The 23,898-nt window shown below is 43.3% G+C and overlaps 1 protein-coding gene across 1 annotated transcript; it reads left to right on the top strand.

The window, feature by feature from the left end:
• Positions 1-1,206: 1,206 nt before the first annotated feature.
• On the top strand, positions 1,207-19,682 carry mpp3a (MAGUK p55 scaffold protein 3a; the record flags this gene model as incomplete). Its single annotated transcript, XM_080723903.1, has 20 exons — positions 1,207-1,243; positions 1,866-1,984; positions 3,043-3,120; positions 3,624-3,704; positions 4,363-4,500; positions 5,689-5,770; positions 7,128-7,213; positions 7,826-7,900; positions 8,899-8,997; positions 9,917-10,014; positions 10,891-10,955; positions 13,282-13,302; positions 13,968-14,009; positions 16,140-16,205; positions 16,971-17,126; positions 17,814-17,894; positions 17,987-18,080; positions 18,168-18,276; positions 18,807-18,938; positions 19,503-19,682. 20 exons carry the CDS (start codon positions 1,207-1,209, stop codon positions 19,680-19,682), a joined length of 1,839 nt encoding a protein of 612 aa, XP_080580029.1.
• Positions 19,683-23,898: the final 4,216 nt, after the last annotated feature.

Below are 23,898 nucleotides of genomic sequence, written 5' to 3'. Positions count from 1 at the left end.
GTGTATTAGATTAACATTAACGCTTAACTTACTATACGGCTGTTTGTCATTGTAGTAGGCTTTAAATTCTTGTGGGAATGTCACAGGTATTTCCTCAATGGGAGGAAGGATGGGCGGTATAAAGAGAAATGACCAAGGTATTGATCGGTATGGCTGGGGTAATGTTGCAGTCTGTCTCCATGGTTCCCTGGGCTACCTCAGGAGGAGGTTCATGCTGATGTACTGATGGGAATCAGACTTGTTTGAGTGTAGCATTGTCAACGTGGCCCAGGAAGTGTAATATGCCATGTTGGAGAAAGTGCAGTTGTCTCATCAGTATATCTGCAGTAGGCTGGGACTTTAACTGATTAATTGCGATTAATTAATTACAGAAAATTAACACGATTAAAAAAATTAACACATTTTAATCGCACTTAGTTTTTGCACCACAGAACCTTCAGTTTCGGGCATACCGATCATAGCGATGCACCAACCAAGAAGAGACAACAAACGCAAAGGGAGAAGTAGCCGATCAGAGCGCTTTGCTTGGCCCAGTGGATGCGAAATTTTGATTTAAAAAACTCACTTGTTGATTCACTCGTACAACAAAATGTGTTTTACTTGAAAAAAAGAGCTTCTCAGGTCAAATATCGATGTGCGATTAAAATGTGATTAATTAATCACAGAACCTGTAATTAATTAGATTAAAAATTGTAATCGCATCCCAGCCCTAGTTTATCTCTCCCCAACACAGAGGAAATGTGTCTTGTATGTTTGCTGAAAGAGGGAAATGTGCACGTCTTGTTTCCTGACAACACATATGAGCTATGACCCCCCCCCCCTCAAAAAGCATTAATTGCCATGCCTGGGAGCCCACAACATGGCGTGGGCAGGGCACATGTCAATGTGATAAATAGTACCAGTACCAGAGTGTTCCAGTATGCACGCATGCACATACACATGCACACACTCATGCATGCTCGCACGCACACAAACGCCACACCTTAAATATTACATTCTCCACACACACACACACACACACAGCACAGCAAAGCGCAGCACAGCACCCGCCACACCTTGAATATTACATTCCTACAGTATCTCATGGCCAAAGAGTGGAACGTTATTAGAGCTGCCTGGAGACTCTGAGCATGTTGCTGTCCATGTACATTGTGAGGACATTGTGTCTCCCTTTTTCTCCAGCAGGCTTCCCCGCCTCACTGACCCATGAAAGAAGCCATGCCGGTCCTGACAGCAGGCGCGGGTGAGATGAATTAGCACACAGATGCCACTGCAGGGCACACATGATGCACAGTGTAGACATGCACACACTAGGGCATTCACGAATAGTGATTTTTTGTATTCGAATTATTCAACCTCAAAGTATTTGAATAGTCGAATATTCGACAGGACTGGCCAAACTGTCAAATATCAAATAAGCAAGAGGCGAACATTGTGAAAATAGCCGATCTACATGCTCAAAACGCCTCGCGTTACGAGGCGTTGTGAGCATGTAGATCTGCTATTTTCACAATATTTATTTGTGGAACCGAGTCACATTAAATGTAATACCTACAATTCCAAGTGCTTGTCAGGGTGTGGGTCCCCAGTTCAAATATGTTTATTTTGGGGGTCACGGCCTAAAAAGGTTTGAAAACCCCTGGTATAGAGCATTAACAAATTCATCCACCAGGGGCATTGACAACTCATTCTTATGACTTCCTATCTAGCCAAGCGTTATAAACTATATATTTTTTAAAGAGAACACAAAAAAAAAAAATTTGGTGAATGCCCTAGTAGACATGCACACACCTACAGGCCCACTCTGTACCATCTGTCAATGTTCTCTGTTGTTCTGGTCTCCTCTCCTCTCCTCTCCTCTCTAGGTCTGCATGAGACGTTGGCCCTGCTGACCTCCCAGCTGCGTCCTGATGCTAATCACAAGGAGGACATGGTGTTCCTCAAGGATGTGTTCAGTGAGAGGAGCCTAGGCTATCTAATGAAGGTGAAGCAATGCGTCACATTAACACACATTCCTCATCAAGAACTCCCCCCAACTCCTCTTAATGGCCTTGTTCTCTTTGACTCTTTCATTTCCACATTCTGTTACAGTAAGTCATGTGACACAGACAGGGGTTGACACAGGTCAATTTCTACTTGCCAAAAGGTCATTCCCACTTGCCCGAAAAGTAAATCGTCCATTATAAAATGATAGTAAAGATTTTAGTTAACCGCTCAATTTAACACTTTCTTTACTTTCTGGGCTGTGCGAAAATGTCATCTCAAATTCTCAATAACTCCAAATCCAAATGCCAAATACCTATGGTTTCACACTTGTTATTTTACGTGTTCAAGTAAAAACAGCACATTATAGGTAAACCGCGCTCTTATTTTACATTCCACAGACCAGAAAACATAGTGCTCTGGCCATGTTCAGGTGTTTAGACAGATATCAAGTGTTGTGTTTATAGGCGGTTGTGTCCCCTCTCAAATGAGCACTTGCCCGGTCGGGCAACCTGAAAGCAAACTCCACCTGCCCTAACATTTTATTTGCCTGCCGGGGGCAGGTGGGCAAGCTGTCAATGCCTGCACAGACTACCACAAATGTTGAATAATAATGCTAAAGAGGTTCTTCTAAAATTGTTAGTTTTCAGTAAACTGAAAAAATAATCTGTGTTCCAATGGATCCAGTTTAGTAATTATTTGTCTATGTCTTGTATATACTGTAAGATTCTTACAGTATATTCTGTAAAACCCACATACCCACTTAACAATGTTCGCTTTAACTTATTGAACTAAATTATTTTTCGAAACAGTGGATGTTGTGAGCTTGTAGATTTACTTTTTTTCTTCATTACTTCACATTGACAACAATGTGAAGTAATTAATTTACAATAACCATAAAACGTTGAAATACTGTAAGGTTACAAGGTTTCTGTTTTCAGCAATGATGAGCTGGAGATCTGAGAGCTCTGATTTGGGAGTCAGTACTCAGTAGATTTGACAGGCCTGACTGTGACTCACGCTGTCATCTTCTTCTAGTAAACTAACTGTGTTTTGTAGATCCATGAGAAACTGAGACAGTACGAGAGACAGAGCCCAACGCCCGTCCTCCACAGTGCCTCGTCTCTGGCTGAGGATGTAAGTTTAATGCACACACACACACACACACACACACACACACACACACACACACGCACACGCACACAAATACACAAATCCTAAATCACTGTCTCTGTGGATCACAGTGAGTTAGACAGGGAAGAAGCAATGCCGGTATCAATTTTTATGTTATAAATGTGCTGAGTCATCCCGATGCTCATCTAATGAGACTCCAACATCCTGCCTCACCCTCTCTCACTCACACCAGTTAGCAGTGGGAAAAATGCTGACCTTAGCTTCCAGCTACTTATTCTCCTCTCTGTTTGTATATGTTTGTGTGTGTGTGTGTGTGTGTGTGTGTGTGTGTGTGTGTGTGTGTGTGTGTGTGTGTGTGTGTGTGTGTGTGTGTGTGTGCGTGCGTGCGCATACGTGCACAGAATTACCTGCAGTGAACAGGAGGGTTCATCACATACACACACACACACACACACTGGTTCACACCAGGACAGCGTGTGATTCCAATTCTGTGTTGCTATTGGCAGGTTGCAGAAGAACTACAGAGTGGACCAATGAGCACAGAGGAGAAGGAACTCCTGCATCTGCTGACATCGCCACATCTAAGGGTAAACTATAGTAATCCATTTTATTAAATTCAAATGTTAAATCAATATTCATTAGGTCAGGGGTCTTCAATGTTTTCAGGCCAAGGACCCCTTAGCTGATAGGGAGATAAAGCAGGGACCCCCAATACATATTGTATAAAATTGTGCAGAATATTTTCACAGATTTCATAGATGGATACATAGACTTGTTTGACAGCACTGTCATCGTCTATGTCGGATTTGTGTTCATGTGTTTTCTTCAGACATTTAACCACTTAACCTCTACACCAAACAAACCTATTTGCCAAAAAATAGCCGATCTACAAGCTCTCAACGCCTCGCAGTGCGAGGCATTGAGAGCTTGTTGATCTGCTATTTTTGTAATTATATATAGTGGTTAATTGTAATTAGTAATTATTAACCACTTTCTTGTGGTGTCTTTATTTTGGCAATCATTATACAGTAAGTAGAAATGTTCAAAGACTAAATTCTGTATTTCCAAAACAGCACATTGATGCAACACCGTCATACAACAAACAAAGTATAAATCAGGCATGAGTGCTTAAGCATCACTGGCTGCCAATGATTAGGTGATTCTTATTTGGCCACAATTACATAAATGGACGTCAACAGCATTGTAATCTCAGTGTATACTGCATGTGTTTTTGCGTCTGACCAGGCTGTTCTCTCAGTGCATGACACGGTCGCCCAGAAGAACTTTGACCCTGTCCTCCCCCCACTGCCAGAGGACTTTGAGGATGAGCTGGAGGAAGAGTCGGTGAAGATCGTCAGGCTGGTTAAGAACAAGGAGCCTCTGGTGAGTGCTGACAGGCAGCAGCAGGATAGACACAGCTTACAACATGTTATTAGTTCTACATGTTATTAGATGGAAGAGATAGAATCTTTCTGTGTGGAGTTTGCATGTTCTCCCCGTGTCTCCTAGGGTTGATACCCTCACAAAAACATGCAGTAATCCTGGTCTCAATAATGCCTCCCCCTGGCCAGCCGGGGCGCTTGATGGAGGGGAAAGGAACTGGTTGGAATAACGTGTTCCTTCCACACGCTACGTCCATCCCGGGGAAATCCCCCCTGTCAGGTGAAAAGAAACAACTTGGACTACTCATGCATTGAAGGAAGCATGAGGTCAGTCCGTTGTCTCCCCAGGCGTGGCAGAGGGAGAGCAGAGCCCAGGATTACATAGGCAATTGGCACTGGGTGAAAATGGGTTGCAAAATCGTGGGATAAAAATTATTAAGAAGGAAGAGATAGAATACATGTTTAATCTTCCAAAAAGCCACAATGATCTCGGATATTTCACGAATGCATGTCAAAGCCTCAATCTGCAATTTCTTCCACTGGCTGGCTGTATGGCTACCAAACAATATTTGAAATATTTAGCATTTTATGAAACACAAGTGAGGGGCTCCTTTCACGCTGTTTCACAAATCGCCCTGGGACACCCCGGACAATGAAGTATATGGGGTTGATGATACAGTATATGAAGTGATGTTATTCAGTGTGTAATGACCCTGCCTGCAGAAATGTATGCCAGGGTCTTGTAATCATTCCTGTTTGTGTGATGACTTTTGTCAAAGTTGTTGGTAATGTAGAGCAGGTAGCTATCCCAAGAGATTATTATTTTTGTTGGAAAAGTTCAAAGGTCAACTAATTTCAAGACACGTGAAGGGAATGACCAGTTGGTGGCTGGAGAAATTATTAGCTTTTGGGTTTAAAAGATCATGGTCACTATGGGTGGCTCAGGGGTAGAGTGGGAACCCGAATGGGAACCCCTAGTTGCTCCTGTGTGTGTTGTTGACCAAAGATCATTTCCGGGTCATGGTCATGTATTCAAAAGATGAAGGATAAAGACCTTTTCCTTGTGTGTCATCAAAGTCCAAAGTAAAGGTGAATGGGTTAGAGATGGAGGTGGGATATAGACATAAGCGATTATGATTAGGCATACTTTTCTCATTTAATCTTTGTTCTTTGTTGCTCTATAATCCAGGGAGCCACCATCAGACGGGATGATGCCACCGGGTCAGTGATTGTGGCCCGCATCATGAGGGGTGGTGCTGCAGACCGAAGTGGTAAATCAACCCTCTGTCTGTCTGTCTGTCTGTCTGTCTGTCTCTTGTCTTCCTTAATGTCCATTAGGTTTTCCTATACAGTACATGTGTCCATTTCCCTCAACACTCTGAAGACTTTTAACAGCAGCATGTGTATTTCAAAGTGCATACCTTCTTAGGGCCTGTAATCGGTACGGGCATAGACAAGCTATTGAGGAGCGGTCTTGGGTCGGGTTCAGACCGAATATTGCTCACAACGCTTCGCGCTGCGAGGCGTTGTGAGCTTGTAGATCAGCTATTTTTGGCTAAAGTGCTCAGAATATGGACACTAGGGGTTCAAGTGGTTTAAAAAAAAAAGAGAAAAGTTGCTAGCACTGAAAGATTTGGAGGACCCCCTGTGGTAACTCTGAGGACCCCCTGTTGAAGACCCATGCGCTAGTCTATACCAGTTTTCTTTTGGCTGTAGCAGAAACAGCATGGCTAATAATGCAGACAAACGAGGATGGTTGTGTTGAATCGTGAAACCCCAAGCCTTCTGCAAGCTGGGCTTAGACCCCAGAGAGCCAATCACACATCACACACTCAGCAAAGAGCTGGCCATGCATGTTACCATGGAAATAGCAACCACACATACTGTACAGTAGGAACTGTGTGTGTGTGTGTGTGTGTGTGTGTGTGTGTGTGTGTGTGTGTGTGTGTGTGTGTGTGTGTGTGTGTGTGTGTGTGTGTGTGCGTGTGCGCGCGCGCGCGCCCGCGCACACTCGTGTGCGTGCCTGTGTGCAAATGTGTTATTGCAGGTTACAACCACGCATGCTATGAATGTAAACCAATCCGTGGGCCCATTCATTAATCATTTATGACATTAGCCTATCTGATTTGTTGCTGTACAAAATCAGGTTGTGATGTTTGGTGCGCAGAAAGAGACCTAGCTCTGGCGAGCCTGCAAATACATTTATCTACGTATATCTTGTGTATATTATGCGTGTGAAAGTGTAAGTGTGAATGTACAGTGTATCTGCACAATGCATGTGTCTTTGTCTTAAAGCCCCCTGCTAAGGGAAAAGCTATTGATTTATCTTCCCGCTGGTCTTTTGTTGTTATGACTGCTGTGGAGTAGATCACAGCTGATAGAGTATAGCAGCCCTTGTCATACCCCAACAACAGCATTGATGTTCTAACATGACTGACACGACACCTGCAATCTCTGCCAGTTCTCACCACACTGTGTGAGAATGTACTACATCTCCAGAGTGTCTCAAAGTCTAATTTAAAATAATCATATGACGAATACATTATTAAAAAAATATTTTCACTGAGTAAGTTGTGAGTAAGTTGGCTTCAACTTCTTTCTTCTGTCTCATCTGTTCCTCGTCTCCAGGTTTGGTCCATGTTGGAGATGAACTAAGGGAGGTCAATGGCATCTCCATAATCCACAAGAGACCCGATGAGATCAGTCAGCTCCTGGTGAGAGAAACGGCTGGTGTTGAACCATTAAGGCATGCTTTAAGGGCATGATTAGACACACATATTTAATTTATACAACTTTTAAATTACCGTGACGTGAGCTGAAGTTCTATGGTTAAGGATATTTGCCTGCTGTGAAACTGTCTTCAGGACTTGAAAACCTGCCTTAACATCATAGACAAACAGTTTTGTGTGATAGATAGAGTGTAGACCACCTTTAACAATCGTCAATAGCTAAAATAGCTGTTGTACAAGCTCACATGTTACATTGCAAAGCATTATGGGCTTGTAGGTCTGCTATTTGTTTGCTGAATTTTCACCTTTTATAAGTAACCCAGAATAGAGATGCCTAGGTCTATTTGGTTAATATCATAATGGGATAGCCGACAGGATTACTAAAAGCATGAATTAGTCGAGTGTTTTGCTTTAGGATCACGATAGTGGGTAATGAACACTCGACATATTCAACTGATTTAATATTTAATTAGCATGGGCTGAAATGGCATTTAAATCCCATCTTAGCATGTCATTTAGCTCAGCATGTTTAATACGCTATCCAGCACAAACCTCTTCTGAACTGCGTGTACTTCCTCTTCCCTGCCTGTGATCTAGTCCCAGTCTCAGGGTTCCATCACACTCAAGATAATCCCTGCAATTAAAGAGGAGGACCGACTTAAGGAGAGCAAGGTGAGATGGGAGGGAGGATGAGGTCCTGCATACGCTCTGCACACTCAGTACAAGTCTCATTCCCCGCGTCCCTCCAACCCATATGGCGAAAATTACCGTACCCAGCTCACACACCTTAGGTTGCCAGTGGGATCCATTTGCCTTAAAGTTATACCATGTAACTTTTTTTATAAAACAAATCTTAAAATTGTCCTAACTGTTAAATCGCTAAAGTTTTAGAACACCCACTCCGTTATTTTCAGCTTCTAAAGCCTTCTCTTTATATGTTTTCTATGATCCTGACCGGGGCCCGGTTTTCGCGGAAAAATTACGTCATCATACACTACCGGCCAATCACAGCGAGGGTTATACACTGCCGGCCAATCACAGCGCATCTTGAAGTGGGGTCGCTATCACAATAGGGCGGCCATATTTGTAGGCGCCCGTGTGTCTCTATACTCGGGTGAAGGAGTCCGTTTCTCCGGAATGCCTGAACGCACAGGAACCAGGGACCGCGGCGAAAAACGGCCGAAAGACGCGGACACGACCACGGTTTGCTATAGAGCTACTGACCACTAGTTGAGCAACTTACACAGTATAGCTTTAAACAAAATCAATATAACGTTCTACTTTGAGATGTGAGATCTAGGGCTGTCCTGTCATGACATTTTACTTGACGATTAATTGTCATACAAAATTATTTGCGATTATCGACTTAATCAGGTTTTTGCCATTGCCATTAACAATACAAATTAGCTTTGTAAACAAAAATGGCACTGACTAGAAATGACAAATAACTTATATAATGACAGACAGATTTATATATAATACTTTTACAAACATAGCATAGCCATTTCTGCTGTTTTTTGACAATTATACCAAATAATTTGCGATTATCTTGAATAACTGCAATTAGCTGAAATAAATGCGATTAGGCGATTATGTAATACTTGTGACAGGCCTGTTGAGATCTCCCATCCCTCCTGGTGACAGCCTGTCTATTTGATATGTGGCGACAGGTGCACATGAGGGCCTTGTTTGATTACACCCCAGCAGAGGACAAGGCCACGCCCTGCCAGGAGGCGGGGCTTCCCTTCAAACGAGGAGACATCCTGCAGGTCAGTGGTGGACAGTATATAACTGTATTACACGGCTTGGTTACATACTTGATTCTGATTGGTCAATTGCTGAAATCAGAGGTCTGTTATTTCTTGGTAATAGACCGCTCCGCTCTATAACAGACCGATGCCTAATCAAAGGCTCAGAACACCTGCTACACTCAGGCTTCGCCTCGGGGGTTATCAGCCTGCTGCGATTTTATTTCTCGATAACGAGCCAGACGTTATCCCTTTCATAAATTACTGTACTGAAGACAAGTACAGTAATTATATTTTTTTTTGCATGACTACATTTCACAATAGACATTTGTACTTTTTAACAATGGTGTAAAAAGTACTCAAATGTTTTACTTGAGTAACAGTATCAATACTGCAATGTAGAAATATTCTGTAAGGTGCACACATACCAAAGTACCTATGAGAGTGGAATCCCAATTCCACCAATGCGTTTCAATGAGAATGGAGTGTTTTTTTGCAGAAATCCTTTTTTTTGGCATGAAACCTCTTCATTCTCATTGAAATACATTGGCGGAACGCGGATTCCACTCTCATAGGTACTTTGGTTTGTGTGCACCCTCACAAGTAAAAGTCCAGAATTCAAAATGTACTTGAGTATAAGTACAAAGGTATTGGCATCTAAATGTACTTAAAGTTCCAAAGTTAAAAGTACTCATATACAGAATGTCCCATTTAAAAAATTCAAATACATAAACATCTTTTGAAAATAGCAGATCTACGAGCTCACAATGTGTTGCATTGCGACGCATTGTGAGCTTGTATATCGGCTATTTTCAAATGGCTGAAATGTATATAGGGCTGAAGTGGTTAATGTATGTTTTGTAATAATAATAATCAATCCACAAAGTAACTAGTAACTAAAGTTTTCAAATAAATCCCCCCCTCTCCACCTCTGCTGCAGGTTGTGACCCAAGATGACCCCACCTGGTGGCAGGCCAAGCGGGTGGGGGACAGCAACCTCCGGGCTGGACTCATCCCTTCCAAACACTTCCAGGAGAGGTGAGGCCATCACTAGAGTTCTCACCCTTTTCAGGCCTCGACCCCCAAAAGAATCCTATTTTATTTTGTATAACACGGTTCTAAATAGCAGATCTACATGCTTGCGAGGCGTTGTGAGCATGTAGATCGTCTATTCTCACAATTTCTGCCTCTAATGTTTGACAAACTGGCCTATGTTTAATTTGTAATTTTAGAAGTATTAAAATGTCCTTAAAAATTCACTTAAAAAAATACACTTAAACGTTATGGTGGTTTGTTTACTATTGAGTGAGAAAACAATTAGTTTAATCATCTGGGGACCCCCCAAAATAATTTGGGGACCCCCCTGGGGGTCCCGACCCACAGGTTGAGAACCACTGCACTAGAGGAGGAAGATGGGCAGTGTGATTGTTGTACAGTGCCAGTATGACACATGCAGATGGGAAATGTCTAATGTATAAACACATCTGCAATGCGGATTGAACGGTCCAGCCAAACATTTCGAAATAATAATTTTATCTGAGATTTGCCGAGCTGTAATCTGTTAATCCATATTCATGTGCTGCACTTTCTGAGGTCAACTATGATTAGTATTAGAGTAGGCTGGAAATGTAAATCTAAACAGCCTTGAATCTCTGTTGGATTAATAACAGAGAAAGTGCCAGGCAGGAATAGTGAAATAAAAACATTGAAATACTGAAAACTGACTTTGTAGGTATAAATAGCAGTGTTGGATACAAATAACAAAAAAAAAGAGTCCAAGAGAAAAAGAAAAGACTGTTTAAGACATTCCTTTGTTCCTCCTCTCTCCACTGTATGTCTCTCTCATGATCCTCTCTTTTTCTTCTTCTGCTGTCGTTTCTGGGACCCTTCTTCTTCCGCTGTTAATTTGCCCAGACGACTGGCCTACAGGATCAAAATGGGCACACTCCCAAACCCCAAATCCCCTAAAAAGACTGTCTGTAAGTTCCCCTCTTTCTCTCTCTCTCTCTCTCTCTCTCTCTCTCTCTTTCTCTCTCTTCCTCCTCTCTCCAAGCTCATTTCCACAGCTCCTACTTCATTCCAATACATTATCCAGTAACGGCTCATTCTTTATAGCTGCATTTTACCCGCAATATTCCCTGTAACCTGTGATGAATGGCTCTCTAGGTTAAAAACCTGGGTCTGTCACCATCATTGCATAATAACATCTAAGCTAGATGATTGTTGTCTCCACCAGCCGAAGGCTGAGGGAGAGTATGTTTTCCCCTCCGTCCGTGTGTCCGTCCGTCCGTCCGTGCGTCCGTCCGTCCGTGCGTGGGTGCGTCCGTCCTCGCAGTTTGTGAGCACCTAATCTCAGTCGCCGTTGGCCCGGTCGCTGCCAAAGTGAGCACACACACTCCCTGGATGCCAATCTAGAACCTCTGCCCTAAATTTTTCAAATGGGCCTTTTCTAGCGCCACCTAGTGGCCGATGTTCGCAAAACACATTTCTGTGCACTACTCTTACAGATTTTGTCCAAAAATCCTACAAATCGGTAGGCAGTATCTCCACAGTCATGCGATCGACACGGATCTGTCCGATTTTGCATATTCCATCCTGATTGGCTAAGATTGGCTTCCAAAGTTTGTAGGATTGAGCCGTTTGGTACAAAATGCCTCAAATCCCAAACGCGAAGTGCAATTATCATGAAATCGCGCACACACGTTCCCACTAGGCCGAGGAAGAAATGCCACTTAATTTTTTTTAATCAGCCTCATGGTGGCGCTATAACAGCCCGATTTGTGGTTTTACCTATAACTCCACCGATCAGTTTCAAACTTTGTAAGCACACTCCCTAGAGGCTAAGGATAAACCTTTGCCCTGCATTTTTCACATCAGCCTTTTATAGCACCACCTTTGGGCCGACTTATGTAAAACACATTTTTGGATATTACTCCTTGAGATTTTATCCAAAAATCATGCAAATCAGTACACAGTATCTCTATAGTCATGTGATCAAGTCCGATCCGTCTGATATTTCACATTCCATCCTGATTGGCTAATATTAGCTTCCAAAGTTTGCAGGATTGCTCCGTTTTTGAACAAAATGCCTCAAATCATCAACGCAGCTTGCGATTACCGTGACATTTGCCACACATATTCCCACTAGGTCAAGGAACAAATGCTACCTTTTTAACATTGTCCTGTTATAGCGCCACCAGCAGGTAGACTTTAGCAAAACACATTTTTGGAACACAATGCTCGAAATCATGCATGCAGCGTCCGATTGCCATGAAAGATCTAAGGTGAAGAACATATGCCACCCTTTTTACATTGGCCTATTATACAGTAGCACCACCAGGACGCACGGCCTGGTGGAGACCTGTGCTCGGAAGAGCACTGCTTCTAGTTGTTGTTGTTTTCATTGACTCTTGTGACCTTTTCGCCTGGTAATTGGCTTACTCGGAGGAATTCATTGTCCATTCTACAAATGCTGCCACACAGTCATGTTTTTAAAAACAATGAGTGAGAGAGAGAAAGAAAGGAAGAGGGAGATAGATCAGAGAGAGAAGTGGGAGGGAGGGAGGGAGGGAGGGATCACCGAAATGAATTAATCTCTTTCATGTCTCGTCCATCTGGCCAGTGGAACGCACTGTGAATGCAGGGCAGCCAGACGCCACACACACACACACTCCACTGAAAAGGAACAATGGCTTAACAATGCATTGAGCTCGCTCACTTGACTCACCGCGCACAACAGCGAACACAGAGGCTGTGTGAGTGGAAGTAGCCAGGTGAGTGGGTAATGGTGAGCGATGGTGTCTCTTTGCAGTGCGTAATCTGCAGCCGATCCGATTAGTCCAGAGCCACAGGGGTAGACAACAAGGGCTTAGTGATCTGTCAGCGAGCCCTGCAATACCCTACAGCGCCTTGAGGGCACTCCTCTCCCTGCCTCTCTCTTTCTCTCTCTCTCTGTTCCTCTTCGTGTCTTTGATCGATTCCCCCAACCTTAGTGGTGGGTGGTGATGGATTTAAAACAACATTGGGAAGGTGCAGCCAATACATCTATGTTTTTATTATTATTATTATGATTATTCCTATATACCCTGTTGTATGTCAAATCGTGAAAATAGCAAATCTACAAGCTTGCAATGCATTGTGAGCGTTATCGGGTATTTTAATTGGATGTTTGCGTATTTTCCCATAACGAGAGAGACATTTGTCAATCTATGTCCTTCATGGCCAACCTTATTACCGAATGATTGTTGTTTACCTTAAAAGCACTCTCCTCTTTTCTCTGTCTCCTGACTGCATACTGTTCATCAGATGACCCAGGATGTGACAAAGGTGGGTCAATGATGTATGAAGGCAGGGCACGCACGCACGCACGCACGCACGCACGCACGCACGCACGCACGCACGCACGCACGCACGCACGCACGCACGCACGCACGCACGCACACACACACACACACACACACACACACACACACACACACACACGTTTACTCATCACTTCACCCTCATGCCAGTTTATAATAAGCACAGTCCTCAGAGCTAGACAAAACAACAACATGCCGGTAGTAGCACATTTTCCTTGTGTTTTAGACTACAGATACCGTATTTACAGAAGCATTCTCTAGGTGAGGACCTGCAGAATGCCAAGCTCCCACAGAGCTGGTGGATTGTGCGTATGCCAGAGAGTCACAGTTCACAGACTCCACTCCTCTCCTCTCCTCTCCTCTCCTCTCCTCTCCTCTCCTCTCCTCTCCTCTCCTCTGCCCTCCAAAAAGAAAACACTGTCTGTAATGTAAGGTCATGGCTTCTTCAGTGGCTGTGGCGTCCAACTGAGGGCATCTATTATCTATCCTGCCACCCCTGCCCTGCTCACCCATCTGCCTGCTCTCTCTCTGCCTGCCCTGCTCCAGACCCCACCCTCCCCTCCCCCGTCCTCTGTACCTTAACTGCTCCAGGTTACTTAACCTCTATTTTCCCTGCTTGCCTCCCTACAGAGGACTGTGACTGTGAGGGCTATTTCAATGGACAGTACATAGGTGAGAGCATGTGCCTCCTTCTCCGCTGCCTGTCTCTTTCTGCTCTGTGTCCACTGCAGTCTGGCTGTGTGCACTGGTTCACGGGTCACTCCAGGGGTGGTTGAGGGTCAAATGGCTGCCTTCCTGGTGGCACAGCTCTTGGGGGGGTGGGGGGAGGGTGGATGGTACCTACTAGGGATCAAGTGATGAGGTCACAATTAGTGCCAGATTAAAGGCAGGTAATCGCCTTGGTTGAACTTGAACATGTTTAAAGGCCCAGGCCAGTTCACCTCTGGGACAACCTGATCTTATTTTATTGTTGTTTGGGACACGATCAACGCAATCCTGAGTTATTTTTTGTGTTCAATCTGTGTTTTGAGATATTTTGGTATTTCAGCATGAGTCATGACTAGTGATGCATTTTGCATCATATGATGCAAAATGCATCATCATGATGACATGGATTGGATTGTGTTGATCGTGTCCCAAACAACAAAAAAGTAAGAAAATAAGATCAGGTTGTCCCAGAGGTGAACTGGGCCTTTAACATGAAGAAGACCCATATAGGCTTGGTAAGGTAATTAGAACAGACCACAAAACATTTCTTTAATTAATATTATTATTATTATTCATAGAGAGAAGATTACCCGTGATTGCACATTGTCCACAGCGCTGTTCATATCACACACAAAAATAACAATAACCAATAACAAGTGCCTCATCAGAGACGTTGCTACTATGAGAGTGGTTGGTTGGTACTATGGATGGTACATGCTACAGTCACCTGTTATCCTCAACTCCATTCTAACCTTCCACTGACATCCCTTCCCTCGGCCTCCATCTCCCTAATATTGACTCTGAGAAGCCCCCGCTCCCCCTCCCCTCCCCACATCCGCAGAACCCGCTGAATGATGCTTAGCACGGAGGAGAGATCTAAACACAGCTGGGCTAGACATAGAAAGAAGGTTAAAACAAAAGAAGAACCTGACATATAGTTTGTGTTGTGGTTGCAATTGGGAACAAGTGTTTCCTCATATTAACACAACAATCCACCAGTCTTGTTTCTGTTGCACACTCTAGATCAGTGTTTCCCAAACCGTTTTCTGCCAGGGCCGAAAGATCTCAGGGCACAAAAAGAATAGCAAAAATAGCACTGTGACAAGTTTTGAGGTTGTAGATCGGCTATTTTTGCTACTTTTGTGTGACAGAAAGAATGACTAAGTAGGGCATTAATTGGTTTCTGCCCGACAGTATACGTATATGCCATGTGGCCCTCTGGAGTGAGTGTCAAGATATAGTGGCACTCCCCATCGTCAAAGTTGCCCTCCCCTGCTCTAGAGCAGTGGTTCTCAACCTGTGGGTCGGGACCCCCAGGGGGTTCCCCAAATCATTTTGGCGGGTACCTAGATGATTAACTTAATGTGCAACATTGTTTTCTCACTCAGCAGTAAACAAACCAATATAACGTTTGAGTGTATATAGAGGGTATCTGCACATTTCTAAATGACAATTTAAGGACTTTAAAGATCTTTTTAGTACCTCTGGTCAAACATTGGTAAAATCGTCAAATATTAGAGGCAGAAATTATGAAAATAGCCGATCTACATGCTCACAACGCCTTACAATAGATCGAGTCAAACTAAATGTAATGCCAACGATCTACATGCTCACAACGCCTCGCGTTGCAAGGTGTTGTGAGCATGTAGATCAGCTATTTTCACAAAGGAATAGATCGAGTCAAACTAAATGTAATGCCAATTCCTACAAGTCTAAGTGCTTGTCAGGGTGAGGGTGGGGTCCCCATTTCAAATATGATTATTTTGGGGGTTGCGGCCTGAAAAGGTTGAGAACCACTGCTCTAGAGCTTCGTAGAACCGTAGAGCTCTCACCTGTCACCCTTCCCTCCATGCACGCCCTGCCCACCGAGCAGTGTTTGGATCCTCCTAAGCCCTGCCCCCACCCCCTGCATCTGACTGCCCCCGCTGCTGTGGCTGGTGCACCCCTCTCCCCCCTCCCCCTCCACCCCATGAGGGCCCTGCTCCGTTGGATGTATTGCACACTCAACCAGGCACGTTTTTTGCTGCTCGCTCATTCACCCTTGTGTGGAGACAGTGAGGCTGGGTTGTGTGATGCTCTAACGCCCCTTGATAGTCTCTCCTAAGTGTAAAGCAGTGGCGCCCTCCTGTGGCCAGGTGTTTTCCTGGGAATTTTATTCAGGTACGGTGTCCCCTCCCGGCTTATCCCCTCAGGGTATAAAACACCACTGACAGAGGGAGGTGGACGGACAGCCCTGGTCATGGGAAAGCCCCGATTTGCGGTCATTCTACGCTGACATTTCCCATACGCCATAGGCTGTCCTGTCTGCCCTGTCCTCAGGCCCGTGGCCCCAAAGCAGCATGCGTTGTTTGCACCACAATAACACACTGGAAACCTTGTATTAAGGATGAAGGCACATTTCCAAATACGATTTTGGTTTAAAGCAGAGTGGTCCGGTCCACTTCATTCCTGATCCCAGCTATGGAGTCAGATCACTTCTGGTAACTGATCGGTGCTGCCAGAGCCTTGTTGGATATCAGCTGCATTCAGCCCGATATCTATACAATTCCCAGCAGTCTGTTTAAACTGGAGATAAGTCAGTTCTCAAACATTCAAGGGTCACATTAGTCACGGACGATTAATGCATGATTATCATGGTTAGTTCAGCCTTTGACTGATGAAAAATGGCCTGTGAACAGAAAGATTATCTATATTGACATTGAATAAAAATTGCATGATAATTTGAAACTAAAATGACAGCTGCACTCTAATACTATTTACTTTTGTCTGCAAACAGAAACGATAATCTGTTGTACTTTACAGCATGATTAGAAGAGAGCACTTACTGTATTGTTATGTAATGTTATTTGAGCAATTTCATGGTAGATAGCGTTTGACCTTTGACACTGTACTTCTACGGCCCCTCCCTCCTTTGCTGTGCTGTAGCCGGTCTGAGAAGGAGCTTCCGGTTGAGTCGTAAGGACCGCCAGGGGTCTTCTGCCGAGGGCTTGGACCCCGGTGAGCCAGGCTTTCTGACCTATGAAGAGGTTGCCCGCTACCAGCAGCGGTCCAATGAGAGGCCTCGCCTGGTGGTTCTGATTGGTGAGACAGAGACTTTTTCTTATGTTACGATACTGACCCCTAGTGGAACATAGGCTGTGTTGCAACAGTCTAGTGGGATATTGAATGTTAATGTTGGAGACATTAGAGTCACAGTCACAGTTTGCAATTAGAGTCACTCTTTAGAGCAGTGGTCTTCAACAGGGGGTCCGGGACCCCTAGGGGGTCCTCAGAGTTACTATAGGGGGTCCTCCAAATCTTTGTGTGGTTTTTCTTCTTTTTTTATATTAACCACTTGAACCCTAGTGTCCTTATTCTGAGAACTTTAGACAAAAATAGCAGATCTACAAGCTCCTGTGAGCTTGTAGATTAGCTATTTTCAGCAAAGAGGTTTCGTGTAGAGGGGGAAAAGAGCAGACTAAGTACAGATTACAGAGTGAAAGGTCAAGTTTATTAAGTATTGACTGTTCAAGTGGTTAAATATCTGGAAACACAAATTTACATGAACCCAAAATACACTGATGATTGTGTTGTCAAACGATGAAACTATATGGTATCTATAGGTTGTGGGGGTCCCTGCTTCATCTCTCTCTGAATTAAGGGGTCCTTGGCTTGAAAACGTTGGAGACCCCTGCTTTAGAGTTACTATTATTTCTTACCACTCTCTTGTTAACACTGTCTAATCTATACGTCTTTAATATACCCACACACAACAATGACATTCCAAAGGTTCCCTCGGAGCACGCATCAATGAACTGAAGCAGAAGGTGATAGCCGAGAACCCACATCGCTACGCCGTGGCTGTACCACGTGAGTCAAATATGGACACAGACCACAACTACTATTGGAGCTACGTCACACAGTGCACCTTGTCTTCACACTTTCCTATTGTGTGTCCTCAGACACCACCAGGCCCAAGAAACCCCATGAGAAAGAAGGAGTGGAGTACCATTTTGTCACCAAACAGGCGTTTGACGCAGAGGCTCTGAACAACAAGTGGGTTTCTATAGATACCGGTATTGCTGTTACGTCAACCTGAGCGATGTATTTGTATTAATGGATCTATCTGTCCTATGTGTTCAGGTTCATAGAGCATGGGGAGTACAAGGACAACCAATATGGAACCAGCATAGAGGCGATCCGCTCTGTACAAGCAAAGAATAAGACATGCCTTGTGGATGTTCAGCCTGAGGTAGGGTTCATGTGCTACCGGTACATACAGTACATTACTTACAGACAATAAGCCCATAGGTCTTCGAGCTCCAATACGTGGCTTTGTGAGCATGCCCATGTGTTTTTCCGAGTGGTTTCACATGATATTAAATATACTGATGATGTACGTTTTCCAAGGGTTTTCCCATACTGATATTTGACCCCCTATATACGCTGTAACATCATCATCATCATACATCATCATAATACTGTACTTAGTGTGCTACTATAATCAACAGTGTTTCTTCAGGAACAGTATTGTCTAGTGTGTTTTCTAAGTGCAGAGTGAGCAATTTTTATGGAAAGCCCTGGGTATCAACACAAGCTATTGTAATATGACATTTTACAGTCCCGGCAGACAGTTTGCTGATGCTGACAGTGCCTGAGAGGACATTTGTTCAATACATTGGTATTATATCAATACTAATTATTCGGTATTAAAGGTTCTCTAACCCTTGCTCGTGCCTTGACCCGTTTTCCTCTATCGTCTGTGAACCAATCTTTACTCAGGCTCTGAAGAGATTGCGGACAGCGGAGTTCAAACCCTATGTAATATTCGTCAAACCGCGCATTCCTGAGAGCAGACGCCGTCGCAGTGCTGCCACCTCCCCAGGAGGGGGCGAGCAGCATGGACGCATGACTGTGAGTTTTTTTATCATCTACTTTGAGCATGTCATTTGTAAACACCTGAACACCAGCATGTGCTCATCTATAGCAGTGGTTCTCAACCTGTGGTTCGGAACCCCCACGGGGGTCCCCAAATTATTTTGAAGGGTCCCCAGATGATTAACTTAATGCCCAACATTGTTTTCTCACTCAACAGTAAACAAACCAACGTAAAGTTTAAGTGCATAGAGGGTATATGCACATTTCTAAAGTGACAGTTTAAGAACGTTTAAATAACTCTAAAACGACAAATTAAACATTGGCCAAATTGTCAAATATTAGAGGCAGAAATTGTGAAAATAGCCGATCTACATGCTCACAACACCTCGCAACACGAGGCGTTATGAGCGTGTAGATCTGCTATTTTCATTATACAACCGTGTTACACAAAATGTAATGCCTAAACTCTTAGTGCTCGTCAGGGTGTGGGGGCCCCCAGTTAAGGTTGAGAACCACTGATCTATGGCATGTGTTTGTACTGTATGTCTGTGTGACTGTGTCTGAACCAAACTATTTACGTGTCTTGTCTTCCTGTAACAGGACGAGGACCTCCAGGAAATGCGTCAGTCGGCCATTCAGATTGACCAGCAGTATGGGCACCTGGTGGACCGGGTGCTGATCAAGGAGGACTCGGCCAGTGCCTGTGCCGAGCTACGAAGCATACTGGAACGACTGGAGCGAGAGACCTTCTGGGTGCCCGTCAGCTGGGTGCGGTCCTAAGCCAACCCCCCAAACCCCCCTGCATCTTCCAAATAAACCTCAACTGTACTCGCTCCCTCCCCATGATCGGCTCATCAGAGACGCTGCTCTTCACCCCCCTACACCAGGACCTGCTGGAAGGCCTCGGCGAGTCAACTCCAGCAGGGACGTGCAGAGAATGTTAGAGAGGCAGAGGCTGACATTTCTAAAAGGGCCTTTTGGTGGAAATATCAAAGATAGCAGACCTCCAAGCTCACAACGCGTCGCGCTGCGACGCGTTGTGAGCTTGGAGGTCGGCTATTTTCGGTATTTGATACCACACTGAACTAAGCATATTAAGTGAATACTGGGATTTCTACCCAGAGAGGGCAATTCTGTCAACATAAGATGCTGCATTCAAGTGCAGGAGAGTTTGGACAAGGCATGCTGCCTTCAGGTATGGCATGGGAAGGGGGCATTTACGTTTCTTTCACCATAGTAAAAACTGCATTCATGGTCTGGAGAGGGAACTTTTTACAGACGGATAAAAGGGCAGGGCCTCAAGCCCCCTTTGATGTATATGTGTGCACGTGCCTGAACTCCAGCACTAACCCTCTGTGGAGTGACGTAGGACCCGACACAGGCAGCCATAAACTAAGGCATGATGAAGGGGAGAGGGTGAGCCCTGAGGAATATCTCTGCATCTGGGGTGTTCAGAGGGAAGGACAGTCACAACGGCCAGTTGTTTGCCCAAAGAGCATTGTCTTACTGTAATTTCCTTGAGCAATTACTTGCTTTTTCATGACCTTTTAATTCAGTTTTGCTTACAATAATTAATTTATTGACTTCTCAGACAGGGACAATGTCAAACATGTGTTGCTGTCGAGTGGAAACATTGTATGTCCAACGTCGTCCTTTTTTTAATTTTCTTTATAATTAAAAATATATATTGAAAATAGACGATCTACAAGCACACAACGCGACATGTTTTGAGTGGGTAGATCTGCTATTTTCAACTCAAGCGCAGCGCTCTTGTATGACGAAGTAGGGCATTCATTTAGGAATAGAAATGAGGAAGGTTTCCGTCTGTCAGTGACAGTATTTACTGTAAAAGGTGTGTCTGTGCTCTGATAGTTCTCCTTAAGGAGGTATTGTATTGTGTCTCCTCTTGAATGATCACAAGATTACTAGTTTGGGGCTTTAGAATGATGTTCCACTGGAAGTCCAATACAGTGCTTCCTCATTTGTTCATTCCTATTACTCGTACATACATTTGTACATTATACAAAACAATGACACATTCTGCATAACAGGACGGTGAGAAAACATTTTGTGACAATGACGATGTTAACTTTTGTCTGACTGTACAGCATTCAGAATTGATGTGTTATCTTTCATCTACAATAACGCACATACAGTATGGCCACAAACAAGGGTATCAACAATACACCTTTCGTTGTATATGATACAAAAATGGAATGTGATGTAGAATTCTATTTTCTAAAAGCTTCTTTTCTTTTGTTGAGTGACCCAGACTCTGGGTTTGATTTTAATGCACGGCAGTTGACTATTTAATCTCAGATTGTAAATATTGTACATTTTTATCCATGTGTGCCAACGAATGATCTCGTAGCACTTCGATGCCACCTGTTTACCTTTGAACCCCTCGGAATCCACATCTGTGTATAGTAATACCACACACAACCACACTCTGTACTGTATGTGTGGACCGTATGTATGTACATCACACCAATGATGTGATGTTACTTTTTGTACATAGGAATGGGTTTTGTACAACTACCTTGAAAATACTGTACCCACAGTATATTTTAGACTGCTGGAAAAGAAGTGTGGATACAATGAGTCTGATCTTCGGTGTCTTGCTTTGTCACTGTCAGAGTTGAGAGATGTAAAATCCTCAGTGTCAATTTAACTCTGAAAGTGTACCAATGTGACAACAGTTAATCAGAGACCCAAGGGCTCTATACTTAAGTATTTCCTTCTACATCAAATAACTTTGTCGAAGATAGCTGATGTAATGTAAATGCTAGATCATATCATATCGTCGTTGTCGGGTGAAAACCTTGTATGTCCAAAACCGTTCGTTTTGCATTTTTCATTTTTAAAATGATTTAAACTAGTGAAAACTGCCGATCTACAAGCACACAACGCCTCGCACCGCGAGGCGTTGTGTGCTTGTAGATCTGCTGTTTTCACTACTTTTGTGCGATGGCCTTGTATGATGAAGCAGGGTTTACGTTGCGAAAGTAACATACAAATTTGAAACTTGGAGATACAAGGTTTCCACCCGACAACGACGATATATCACCTATTTTCGCTGAATGTTTGTCCCAGAATAGGGATGCTAGTAGTTAACACTGAGGATTTGAATATGCATTGTGATGGTACTAGACATTCATGTATTTCCTCAAATGAACATTCAAATGTGTAGATTGAGGTTCACGCACGCACGAACACAATGTGACTGGAATACAATGGAAAACACATGCTCACATCTCAAAGGCAACCGTATTAAAAACATCAACACAAAATGACAAAAACAATCACAAACATTTGGCAAAGCTCTGGGGTGTTTACGACTTATATGTGATTGTGAATGGTTGATGATGTCTGTGCAGCATGTCTGTGTTTGCTTGTGTGTGAAACTGAGGAGTTCTCCTCTACTTTTTAAGATGCAATGTTTTCTTGATCTGTGTGTGTGTGTGTGTGTGTGTGTGTGTGTGTGTGTGTGTGTGTGTGTGTGTGTGTGTGTGTGTGTGTGTGTGTGTGTGTGTGCTGTATGAACCAAGAATGTTGAGTTTGTAACGTGACATGTAAAAAGTGCCATAATAAATCTAGGTGATCAAGATGTTTCACATGTTTTCTTTTTACCTTGACGAATATCTACATGGAATGGGATTATCACGTGACCCCAGAGATAATGTTTACCGATTTGTGTGAGTTTTGGAAATAATCTGTGGTGAGTAGTAGATAAAAAGGTTTCAAGAGAGGCCAAAACGTGAAGTGGGCTGTTGATGAGGATATATGAAAATTGGGATGCGGTTCTACCCTGACTTAGTGGGGATGTGCTTTCATGGTTTCCCAGCAATCGGGCACTGCCATCTTGCAAACTTTGGAAGCCAATCATTGGTCACGCTTACATTAGCCGATTTGAGAGAGAGAGAGAGAGAGAAAAAAAGAAGTCACCCAGTGTGAAGTGAGCGGTGCTGTTAAAGGGATATTTCACCCACCGGGGAACCACCCCCCCCCCGTCAGGTGAAAAGAAGCGGCTTGGACTCCTTGTGCATTGAAGGAAGCATGAGCGCAGTTCGTTGCTCTCCCCAGATTGACAGAGGAGAGTAGCGCAAAGGATTACACTTGGCAATTGGTGAAAAAATGGGTTAAAAAAAATCATAGGTTAAAACATTTAAAGTGATCCCTGACTAATACGACAAATATGTCTTAAAACATTATAATTGTCCTCTATAACTACAATGTAAAATTAAAAACACCTTAAATATTTTATTTCTTCTAGAAATAGCTAATCTTTCACTCAGTAGGGGAAATGCCTGTCGCAAGTTGATGATGTCATAAATGTCATGTGTCATTTTTATGGCATGCATGTGCAAAAAAAAAAACACAAACACATTTGAAATATTGATTTGATGCTCATATTAACCATAGGAAGTATTAAGTTTGTTTTTATTTTCACATGCATGCCATTAATTCCATAGGGATAGATCACACTTGACATTTATGACATCATCAACTTGCGACGGGCATTTCCCCTATTGAGTGAAAGATTAGCTATTTCTAGAAGAAATAAAATAATTGAGGTGTTTTTAATTTTACATTGTAGTTATAGAGGACAATTATAATGTATTAAGGCATATTTGTCGTATTAGTCAGGGATCACTTTAAGGACAGAAAATGTGTCACATCAATGACCTTAAAACAAAACATTATTACTTTTGCATTTACATTGTCTTCTAGATGATTGTTTGATATCCTTTAATTAAATCATTGTTATTTTCTTGTAAGGAATTGAACATTTGTAAAAGATTAAAGACTTCGATCAACAAAATGGTATAACGTTTAATATGACCATTCACAAACCCCAGTCCAATGTGAAGGGAATGTGAAATCCTGCCACTGTGTGTAGTGATTAGTTATAATGATGAACACTACCTTCTCAAACAAAAGGATTTTTTTCATTTCCTCCTAATGACTCTCCGGCTTTCACAGCTGCTACACACTG

This window comes from Nannobrachium achirus, assembly GCF_963921795.1.
Source record: "Nannobrachium achirus genome assembly, chromosome: 4".
In the NCBI taxonomy this organism is placed as follows: Eukaryota; Metazoa; Chordata; class Actinopteri; order Myctophiformes; family Myctophidae; genus Nannobrachium; species Nannobrachium achirus.
Note: the sequence above shows the minus strand (reverse complement) of the source record. Positions and strands in the feature narration are given on the sequence as shown.